We start from the raw sequence: 12,215 nt of genomic DNA, 5'->3' as shown, positions 1-12,215 counted from the left end.
TGCAGAAAATTGGGACACATCGCCCGGGTGTGTCGGGCTCGGCCCACCCGACGCCAGGCATCAGATGACCAATCCAAGAGCCCCAGGTCCCGGGGCCCAACGCACCAAGGCAACTCGACGGAGCTCACGGACTTCCAGGTATACCAGTTGCCCCACCCCAACGTAGAGAAAATTTATGTAGAGGTACAGATAGAGGGGGCCCCATGCCGCATGGAGCTTGACACGGGTTCAACTCTATCCATAATCTCGGCAAGGACCTTAAGGAAACTGTGTCCTACTGGGGGTCCCAAACTCAGGCCAGCCCCATTCACCCTCCGGGACTTCCAGAAACGCAAGGTCCCTACAATGGGGGTGGGGACCACAACGGGGGTGGGACCTTCAGGGTGCAATACCGAGGGCGGACGCGGCAACTGGACTTGCTTGTGGTCAAGGGCTCCAACATTAGCTTACTGGGATTGGCATGGTTTGGACCACTGGGGCTAGCCGTCACCGGGGTGAACCACACGAGCTTACAAGTGGACGCCATATGCAAGGAATTTCCGGGGGTTTTCGATGGGAAATTGGGACAGTATACGGGCCCCCCCATTGCTCTACAGCTTGACCCTGCAGTACAACCGGTCAGGCTCAAGGCCCGCCGCGTCCCGTTCGCTGTGAAACCCCATATAGACGAGGAATTGGACCGGCTCGTGGAGCAAGGAGTGCTGGAGCCAGTGCCTAATGCCCCCTGGGAAACCCCAATCGTCACACCCGTCAAGCCTAATGGTTCGGTCCGCATCTGCGCAGACTACAAATGTACCATAAACAAGGCCCTCACGGCCCATGCATACCCAGTGCCAGTGGTCAGCCATGTCCTTGCCACCCTGGCTGGGTCAAAATTTTTTGGCAAGCTGGACTTGGCAGCCGCAGGAGACCCCATTAGCTAAAGTGGTGCTTCAGGTTAAGAACAGTTTCAGGTTAAGAACGGACCTCCGGAATGAATTAAGTACCATACTTAACCCGAGGTACCACTGTACACTTCATGTTCCCTGTTTTCAGAAGAGATGTACTGCATTTTTGGATTTTTCTAAAATTTTGAATGCCTTGGACCATCTTCTGAAAGGAATACTCTACAATTTGGATACACTCATGGGAGGGGGGGGGTCAGTGAGACTGTTAGTTGCTCCCAATCTTCTCTTTCACTTCCCTTCCCCACCTCTCTCTCTCTCTCTCTCTCTCTCTCTCTCTCTCTCTCTCACACACACACACACACACACACCTTTAATCAAAATGGTAGGATGCTGTGAATTGAGAAGAATATTGCGGTTAGGGAGAAGTGGGCAGGGGGAGTTTCAAATACTTTCTAATCATTCACAACAGTCCTAATGGAAGTATAAGCTTCTCTTGGAGCTGCATGGTTTTAATTTTGCTTCACATAAAGAAGCAAACATATTTACCAGATGGAGCCCCCTTATCCCAAAGTTGCTTTTCAAACCTTTGGATAAATTACTGCTCAACTTCAAAGCCGTCTGCTACAATTACAGCTCCAGCAATGTCATTTTTCAATAATAAAAAAAGAGGTAGGTGCACACACAGGGTAGCATGTGAAATGATATAGTATTTAAAAAATATCGGAATGCATTTTGAAGCTAAAGCTTTCTGAACAAATGGATCTAGTAAGCACCCCCCCCCCCTGACCAGACCAGATATCAGCTGGTGTAAATCCATATAACTCCACTAAATTCAGTGCAACTGTGCCATTTAACATCTGCAATAGATACGGTGCTTTGGATTGAACCAGAGATCTGCAATGTTGCCTTTCATGTTTCTCCCCTCCCCCACACTTTCTATCTGATTTTGCTGTGTTTTTTGGGGGGGAGGGTTAATAAAAAAAATCTACCTTTTCTCACAGATAAAAATAGCTGAATGCAAACAGTTGATGCAGTTTGGTCAAAGTTAAATACATTCAAATATAAGACAAACTTTCAGAGCTAACTGCTTTGCTGTATATGTTCAAGTAGCTCTCTGTCTACTGAGTTCAGTGGGCCTTAGGTAAGTAGGAATAGAACTGCAGCCTGATATTTTTATTCTCTCTGGCCTGCAGTGGCTAGTTTTGCATGATTTTATACTTTGCAATTTCAGGATGAAAGCAGGGATGCCAGACCCATCTCTCACAATTGGATTGCTGCCCATTGTTCTGGCTACTGGTCTGTTTCTGGGCACCATTCAAAGTACTAGTACTTTTACCTTTTAAGTTCTAAATTGCATTGGGATTGGATTACTTAAAAGGGTCACTTTTCACCACACAAGCCTGCCTGAATATTCATGTTTGACATCTGGGACTCTCTTCCAGGTGCCCCACAGCAAAGTTAGAAGAAGAGGAGTTTGGATTCGATATCCTGCTTTAACACTCCCCTTAAGGAGTCTCAAAGCGGCTAACATTCTCATTTCCCTTCCTCCCCCACAACAAACACTCTGTGAGGTGAGTGGGGCTGAGAGACTTCGGAGAAGTGTGACTAGCCCAAGGTCACCCAGCAGCTGCATGTGGAGGAGTGGGGAAGCGAACCCGGTTCACCAGATTACGAGTCCACCGCTCTTAGCCACTATACCACACTGGCTCTCTTAGGTAACAATTATTGACTAGTTAGGTAACAATGGTTGACTAGTGACCAGGGAGATGGGCTTTTCAGTTATGACACCCTGCTTAAGAAATGCCCATCCCTGGAAGACTTGCCTGGAACCAACTAAGATGTCATTTCAGCAGAAGGTGCCGAAAGCTTTTATTTGCCAAAAGCTTTTATTTGCCAAAGCTTCTAATTAGTTACTGTATTTTTTGCTCTATAAGACTCACTTTTTCCCTCCTAAAAAGGGGAAATGCGTGTGCGTCTTATGGAGCAAATGCAGGCTACGCAGCTATCCCAGAAGCCAGAGCAGCAAGAGGGATTGCTGCTTTCACTGCGCAGCGATCTCGCTTGCTGTTCTGGCTTCTGAGATTCAGAATTTTTTTTTCTTGTTTTCCTCCTCCCAAAACTAGGTGCGTCTTATGGTCTGGTGCGTCTTATAGAGCGAAAAATACGGTAAATTGCTGTATCGTATTGATCCTAAACCTCTTCTGCCTTGTGGAATATCTTTGAGGGAAGTGAAGGCTAAGCAGTAAACCCTACACAAATCCAGACTGGAGTCCTTAAGACGGTTGGAGGGTGGGTGCCTTGTATGTTTCCTTCTGGCAACTCCTGCAGCCAAGCTGGTGGCAACCATATTATTCTGCTTTCCTTCGGACCAAATCAGTGAGGCTGAAAACAGGGCAGCCAGGGATCTCCATACACGCTGACCAGGCTTTCACCCACAGAGGCACATGCCGTCGTCTCAACAGACAGATGGGTGCCAACAACCAGTAAATTAGGTGAATATGCAACAACAAAACCCCTAACAATCTGACCAAAATATATTACTTTTTATGGATTTAGAGGGCCCTCATAATTTCTGGCTTTACATGGCTGTTACCTTAGCATGTGCATAAGTCTGACACTACTAGGGACCCCTGACCATTAGGTCCAGTTGTGGCCGACTCTGGGGTTGCAGCACTCATCTCGCTTTATTGGCTTCCGGGTCATGTGGCCAGCATGACTAAGCCGCTTCTGGCGAAACAGAGCAGCGCACGGAAACGCCGTTTACCTTCCCGCCCGAGCGGTACCTATTTATCTACTTGCACTTTGACGTGCTTTTGAACTGCTAGGTTGGCAGGAGCAGGGACCGAGCAATGGGAGCTCACCCCGTCGTGGGGATTCGAACCACCAACCTTCTGATTGGCAAGTCCTAGACTCTGTGGTTTAACCCACAGCGCTACCCGCGTCCTGTCTACTAAGGGGGAGGCAAATGACAGGCAGTGCCATTCCCTGGACTGGTTGTAAGTAAGAAGGCAGAGGCTGGAAAAGAGCAGGGTGAGGTTGGCAGGACAGTAAAGAAAATGCCTAGAATAAAGTTTAAAAGTCACCTGCTGAAATCTTTAGGGTTTAAGACTTTAACTAAATTGTACCCTGGGCTTGTATATTCTTGAGACACTGAATTAACTAGTTGATTGCAGAGGAAAAGTGGGAAGGAATCCCATGTATCACTGTTGCTATTTTTCATAGCAATGCAGATAATGGAGGACTATGATATGCATGTGTGAATTGGCTCCCATACATTTTTTGAAAGGATATCTTTGGCCACTGTCAAGAAGTTGAGATGTTAGCTACATCGCCTCACCAGACAACTCATTATCACCCCGTGGCCACATGTCTCGGAAGAAATCAAAACAACAGCACGGAATGGAAATAAGACAACATTGGAAAAGTCTATTTTGACTAGCTTGGTGGAAAAGTCAAGATGCTGTGACCCACCTCACATGTGTCACATCATGAAAGACAATTGCACCAGTGCCTTTCTGCCCTGGGAGCTGTTTTTGCATTTCCCCCCTGATCTGGACCAATATTAACAACACCAGTAAAATCCCTAGAAACTATATAGGGGAATAATTAATTCCTTCTCTCTGCCTCTCTCCTCACTGCCTTAGGGAGCCATTGCAACAATCCCCACCCTCACTTCAGATCTATTTGAATAATTAACAGCCAACATGTTTCACATTAAAGAGAAGGGTTGAGACTGCCATGATTAAGAGGCCTGGGAACAAAAGACCAGAAATGAATGTGGCATATTGATGCCAGCCAGAACAAGTACCAAATATGCCTGCCTGCTATTGGAGAGGCATTTCGTTAGCTTGAAACTACCTGGACTTTTCTACCTGGCTTGAAATGAGTTGTCTAGAGAGAGAGAAAACAAGAAAACACTGAACTGGTACTGTGAGCAATTCCTCGTTCCTTAATGGCCATGGGATGTCATCTTGTAGACAAGTTGCTTCCTTGTATATTTATAGTAAAGCCTCACTTACCTAGAAGCTATGTAGTCTAATTCATCTCTTGTTCCATAAATGCCTTTCTCTAGTCCATGCTTTGTGCACTGTATAAAAATTCATCGAAGTGAAATGAATTTTGGAAGATAGCTTTCGATGGAATTCAAGTCAGCGTTCCAAAATGGGAGCAAATTAAGTGATCTTCCAAATTGTGTACAGATTGAAATGGATTCATTTTTAGCTGTGTGGATCTCTCCTTTGAGCATGGCAGTGGTCTATCTGTGGCAATAAGCTTTGAGTTTCAGTCCAAAAATGAGCTGGGGGAATCTGCACACCTGGGTCTGAATTTTCAAAATGTGGACTAAAATTCTGCAAACCTTCCAGTATCTGTGCATTTGTGATCACTTTACAGAGTTTGTAACTGGTGCATATGTGTGTGTATTTATGTTCTACAACAGAGACGGGTAGGAGTTCACTCAAGTTCCCCAGTTGATCTTGGGCCAGTTTTGGTGGGCTGACATCGTTTACAATTGTAGTGGCATGGATGGCTGAACCGAAGCAGAAAACCCTTGAACAGAACACAATGCCCCCTCCATCTGCATTAATTCTCCCCTAGCATAGCCTGAGTGCTGACTGCTGGCATATCCTTCAACATGGCAGCATTGACACCATCTTTGTATATGCATAGCTTATGCAAAGATGGCGGTGAAGCTGTAAATTTGTTGCCACCATTGTAGCTGAGGAATATTCCAGCGGCAGATGACAGACAATAGCAAGGCTTGGAGTATATGGCTCTGCAGTCTGATAAGACCTGTTGTACAATATGATTTCAGGTGGCAATTAAGGTTCTGGGGTTGAGGGCATTACCTTACCTGTAGCACAGTTTGGCTCGGCATAGGGCCTGTAGCAATCGCACTGATAGCTCAGCCACAAGTTGATGCAGCGCCCCTTGTTTTGACAAGGGTGGTGTTCGCACCAATCCTTTTTGGTGCAGCCTGCCTTGACATTTAAAGATGAATCAGATGACATGTTCTCTGGGATTATAATGTTCAAATCTATTTCAATGTCCTGAAGACAGCCTACAAACGAAGGTGCAGAATGCATATTATAGATGTTTAGTAGAGAGTCATCGCTCCTGTTCCCCACTGGCAAACCACCCAAAAAAGTGCTCTGAAAAGTAAACATTGGCTGATCGCTATCTATGGTGGCAGTAGCTTTACTGAGACATGGCTCTATACAAGAGCTGTCGAGTAACTTAAGAGTAACTGCTCTTGCTATGGTTACCTCCACTGAATGCCATTCGCCATCACTGACATTCTGTGCTATATGCAAAAAGGCCTTTGACTGGTTATTATTGACTTGCATGGATAAGTGTAAGTAGCCATTCAGTAACTCCAACTTCACAAATGTGCTTTTGTCCCCTCGGTGGAATAGAAAAGTTGTTGGCTGAATAGTCAGAAACCTAAGGTTTATGTTATAGAAACCATCCTGGACAGGCGTTGTGATACTGTTAACCCGAAGAAACCCATTTCCCTGAAAAGACAATGTGGTCATTGTTTCACAGTGTACTCCGGTATATCCATTTGAACATATGCAGCTAAATCTGTGTTGTCCGTCCGTAAAGTGAGGAACACACAGCCCCCCATTTTGGCATTTATGTTGAACACATCCGAGGAGGACTTCTGTGCAGTTCCAGCCGCCATAATATATGCCCTCCTCCTCTCCGGTTAGGCAATGACAAGTATAATTCCCAAGATAATTCTCACAGGTCCCTCCATTTTGGCAAGGGTTCATGTGACATTCATCAATGTCTTCTTCACAGTGGATGCCTGCGAGAAAGCAGAAAGGAAGAATGAAGGCTTTGATCCTATAGACCAGTTTAGACTTAAAGTTGGGGTGCTTCCAGGTGGAGACTTAAGACTGTAAATGGGTCACTGAGATCTCTCAAATGGGGCATTGCCAAGTTTATTTTTTTAACTTACTAGAGTAAAATACAGGCTGGCACTTTGATTATGGCATCTGGTGAGTGCTGCAAAAAAACCCTGAATGCACGAGGAGCACTCATCCCACAATATATACCTATCTGGAAGCATCCTTTTCTCTCTCAAAAACAGAAACATAATGAACCATGTGGCACAAAATATACGTTTTTGTCCCCCAAGTATGGCTGAGTTTGTTGATGGCTGGGGGGGGGAGGAGATACCTAAACTGTCCTTGCTGTATCTATCTGTCTAATCCCATTTGGACTTCTTAGATCCAATTTAAACAAGATGGTGTACATATAGAGAAAACACTGTCCATGTGCTCACTGTCACATTTTATATCAGTGCTTATGTGCATGTTAAATACCCTAGGGATCTGTGGCTGGCATACTCACACTGCAACTTTATTAGCTGAGGGTCTGATTAAAATGTGAAGCCAGCCACATGGAATACTGGCAAATCAGTTCCAGCAACTGGACCTTAATGCTTATGTAGTAAGTCAAGCTCCCATTTTGGAAAACTCTCTCATAGTTGGTGTGAACTGGCTAAAGTCTCTGGCTATAGCTTTCAAGGCAGGTGCATTCTGGGGCTGATTTCCCACTTTCCTGCCTCTTGTCTAGTCACTTGCCCTGGAGGACAGCAGTGCAAAACAGCTGCAAAGTATTTCTAAGTCAGGAAGGAAACATTATTTTCCCCAATTTGTATTCATTTCCTACAGGTGCAAATGACTTGCTTGAGCTGCAAGGCAGCAATGAATGGTGCCGGCTTTGTTAAAAATATTAACATCATGTGCTATATATATATATAGAGAGAGAGAGAGAGAGAGAGATGGAAAATAGTTCCAGGAAAACATTTGTTTGTAAATTCAATACATTTCCACCTTTAAATTAAGCGACACGCTTTATAATTAGTAGAAGCAACATAATGTGCAATGGAGCAAAATGCAGCTGTTAATGCAAAGTGAATCTAAAGTAACAATGAGGTGAGATTTGTTTGCTATTTCTAAACAGCCTGAATGTAGAAAAATCCTTTAGAAACAAAAACAAAGTACAACCTCCAAATAGTAGATTCAATATCAACAGTATTGTCCTATTGCAATACAAAACACATTATTAACTTAAAAAAGCCCACACCCCAATTGAGGAAGAATTCAGAACTTTTCTCTTCATTCTGAGTTGGGCTCTTTCCAAATCATCTCCCCTGATTATCTACCTTTCAGGTCTGCCAGGTTTCAAGGTGGCTTACAGAAGGTAGGCCACTCTATCCTGCAGCAGATGAACTCTATGGTGCCATTCCTGTATGGAGTTATGTGTCAGGCCCTATAAGACCAAACTCAGGTGGTCGAGCGTCTTATCGGTTTGGAAGCAAAATGAAGAACACCTCAAATAAGGATCTAGTTTCTCAAGCGGCTCCTGAGGTAAAGACAAGTGTGTCAATTAAAAGAAAAGTGAAAAAGGCAGCCAAGATGTCGTGACAAGGGATGGCATAAGTCCATGCCTTGCAGCTCACACGAATTACTTGCACCTGTGGGAAATCGGGACAAAGTGGGTAAAATAATAACATAACTGATTTCAATGGATCTTCTTGGAAAATGAATTGGTTAGATACCACACATGTATAAGACACAATACCCTGTGAGCTTCCAGTATTTATTGAATATTGTGGGCATAGAAGTGAGAAAACAATAGTTGTTTTCTCTAGGCGTTTCCATAGTTCAGGTATGGCCAAACTTAGCCCTCCAGCTGTTTTGGGACTACAGTTCCCATCATCCCTGACCACTGGTCCTGTCAGCTAGGGATGATGGGAGTTGTAGTCCCAAAACAGCTGGAGGGCCAATTTTGGCCATGCCTGCTCTAGTTGTTTTGTTTAGGCGGGGAATTCCTCTCTTTGCTACTACCTTCTTGAGGTTATTACTTACTTACTTACTTAATTAATTAATTAACAATCAATAACTTAATTATTACTTAATTATTTGGCATGCAGAGGATTTGCAAATAGTGCCCCAAGAGATATCATCATCATCCCTGCTGTGACATAAGTGGCAGTGCCTCATCCCTAGCTTGGTCCTAGCTCCTCTTCAATGTTTCTTGAAACATTCCTGCTCTTATACTACATATCACTGCCTGAGCACTCTTGAAACCTCATTACAGATTGCCAAAACAGGGGTTCCAACTTGATCCCTGAACAGTGCTCCCTGTATGTCTCCTGATGTCCCTTTAAATAGATATCAATACCGCTACATGATAAAAATGGGTTCAAGGTATAGAGGAAAACATTCCAGCAGACACCTGGGAGAAGTTACGGAACACAGCACACAAATTCTCTTTAAAGATGGCCATAATAGTTTTCCCAGTAGTGATGTATGGAAGTCAGAGCTGGACCATAAAGAAGGCTGACCGCCAAAGAATTGATGCTTTTGAATTATGGTGCTGGAGGAGACTTTTGAGAGTCCCATGGACTGCAAGAAGATCAAACCTATCCATTCTGAAGGAATTCAGCCCTGAGTGCTCACTGGAAGGACAGATTGTGAAGCCGAGGCTCCAATACTTTGGCCACCTCATGAGATGAGAAGACTCCCTGGAAAAGACCCTGATGTTGGGAAGGATGGAGGACACAAGGAGAAGGGGACAACAGAGGATGAGATGGTTGGACAGTGTTCTCAAAGCTACCAGCATGAGTTTGACCAAACTGCGGGAGGCAGTGGAAGACAGGAGGGCCTGGCATGCTCTGGTCCATTGGGTCACGAAGAGTCAGATACGACTAAACGACTAAACAACAACAACAATAATAGACAATGATATACTGGATTTTCCCGTGTATAAGACTAGTCCCCCCCCCCTAAAAATAATGTCAAAAATTTGGGGGCGTCTTATTGACATTGTCATCTCCCCCCTTTTTCTTAAATTGGAGTCCCCCAAAATAGAGGGGGTCTTATACTTGGTACCTTCCACTGGCATAGATAAATAAAATAAAATAAATTCTGCCTATTTACTAGAAAAATCAGAAAGAAAGCATTATTAACATACGTAGTTGGAGTGTATATTTGCCCCACTCCCAAAGGAGAGTAATTAATCAGCAGACGATACAGATTTTTGGAATGAAAGGCACAGCGCTCTTGTTATTGCTTCCATGTTTGGATAGGGTAGGTGAGGAGGAAGAACAGAAGGACTGGGAGGGTCAAGAGAGCCTTGCAGGGGTGAGGGCCATAGCAGGTGCTTGATGACACCTACTCCTGACCTGAGTAATGCCCATCTGAATAACCCTCCAGAAAACCATTAAATCAAAGCCTATACCATACCCTCCAACATTTCTTTGAATAAAATAAGGATGTCCTAAGGAAAAGTAGAACATTCCTCCAGGATCAAATCAGAAACCAGCACGGCTTCTGTAAATCTGGGATTGTCACTGAAAAATAGGGGCACCCAGGGGCGTAGGAAAGGGGGAAACGGGTCGCCCCAGGTACCCCCATGGAGGGGGTGACAAATTATCAAGCAACAATTACTGCCCTACTAGGGTAGTTCATAAAAAACTTTTTTTTGAAAATGCCTGCTCCAAAGGTCTTATTTTACTACACTAGGGATTACCGGTATATAGCTATATATGAAATTTCATGCATATCAGTTAATATCTTGACCCTCCTCCATGAAAATAGCTGTTTACTTGGCCGTTTTCCTATGTCGTGAAGGCTGAAATGTCAGTTCAGTGGAGCAGGGTCAATATATTAACTGATATGCATGAAATTTCAGATATAGCTATAATCCCTAGTTTAGGGAGATAAGACCTTTGGAGCAGGGTTTTGGTTTTTTTTGTAGAAAAGTTTTTTATGAACTGCCCTACTCTCCACTGGGCTTCCCGGGTCCTGGAAAGTCAGCCTATGTGAAGAAAATGAGACTAGGCCAAGTAGATTAGATAATACAGAGCATGGTGAAATCATAATAAATAAAACCTCCCCTTCAGTTTCAAGCACTACTACAGGTTCCACATAATATTTGTACTGCATTGTTTACTGTGACAGCACTTACACTTTGGAACTCCCCGCCTATTGCAACAAAGCACGTGCCTTTGCTAGACTCTTTTCGGACACCTGCTAAAAGCATCCTTCTTTTGGCAAGCATATCTAGATGCTGAGGAAGTTGAAGTAATTTTAATCTTAATATTTTAGCTTTTGTATGTTTTAAAGTAGGGTTGTTACTTTTTCTTGATTTTACTGCTGTGGCTTTTTTTGTTTTTTGTTTTGGTAAACCACGTTGCGGGTTTTTTAAAAAATAAATGTTATTAAATAAATAAACAATAAATATAAATAAAATAACACAAACCAAAACACAATCCATCCTGTAGATTTAAGTATCCGTCCATAGTCGCCTACTTGTTATCAGAGGCCCAGAATCCACATTCCTTTGTAAGAACATATGAAATAATGTAAAACCATTTTTGCAGGCAAGGTAAGGCAAAGGGACCCCTGACCATTAGGTCCAGTTGTGACCGACTCTGGGGTTGCGGCGCTCATCTTGCTTTAGTGGCCGAGGGAGCCAGCGTTTGTCCACAGACAGCTTCTGGGTCATTTGGCCAGCTTGACTAAGCCGCTTCTGGTGAACCAGAGCAGCGCACGGAAACGTCGTTTACCTTCCCACCGGAGTGGTACCTATTTATCTACTTGCACTTTGACGTGCTTTCGAACTGCTAGGTGGGCAGGAGCTAGGACTGAGCAACGGGAGCTCACCCCGTCACGGGGATTCGAACCGCCCACCTTCTAATCGGCAAGTCCTAGGCTCTGTGGTTTAACCCACAGCGCCACCCGCATCCAAAACACACACAAAACAATGTGTGTGTTGGGGTGACAAGAAATTTTCCACACTGGGTACCACCTGACCTTCCTACGCATCTGGGGGCACCTGGAGGGTCTGCTATACTTATCTATTTACACCACTGTCCACTCAGATATTTAACTTCTAAAACCAGGCTGAGGAGTCTAAACCTCAATTGAAATAGATTTCTCTTAAGTGTCCAAATTCCAGCAAAAAATTGAATTAAATAGCACCCTTCAGATATCCCCTCAGACTAAATATAGCAGCAAAACAGTTGCAGTGCTTAATCAAGGTCAGGAATCAGAAAATGGGGAGTGTCCTTAATACATCTGAACCATCGCAGGGTATGTGCATTTTAAAACTATTGATTTTTCATCTGAAAGTAGCTTGTAGAGCTAATGAAGGGAATCTGTCTTACGTTCTCAGGCAGCGCCACCCAACCCTTTCTGTAATTAGCAGCTAATATTGCTTATTGTTGGCCTTCTGGGAAGCAAGGCCACTGTCACCCACGTTAACTGGATTAAGGAACATTTATAGAACTTCAGAGCCAGCCACTCAGAG

At 44.1% G+C, this 12,215-nt stretch overlaps 1 protein-coding gene across 2 annotated transcripts in view; it reads right to left on the bottom strand.

Moving 5' to 3' along the window:
• The window catches only part of CRB1 (crumbs cell polarity complex component 1), a 163,150-nt gene that overhangs the window by 38,671 nt on the left and 112,264 nt on the right, over positions 1–12,215 (bottom strand). For both annotated transcript variants that reach the window (XM_083620240.1, XM_083620239.1), the window contains one exon: positions 5,740–6,696. In XM_083620240.1, coding sequence (XP_083476366.1) covers positions 5,740–6,696 — 957 coding nt within the window. The remainder of the gene's footprint in view (positions 1–5,739; positions 6,697–12,215) is intronic.

Source organism: Podarcis filfolensis, assembly GCF_964270895.1.
Source record: "Podarcis filfolensis genome assembly, chromosome: 6".
Classification (NCBI taxonomy): domain Eukaryota; kingdom Metazoa; phylum Chordata; class Lepidosauria; order Squamata; family Lacertidae; genus Podarcis; species Podarcis filfolensis.
Note: the sequence above shows the minus strand (reverse complement) of the source record. Positions and strands in the feature narration are given on the sequence as shown.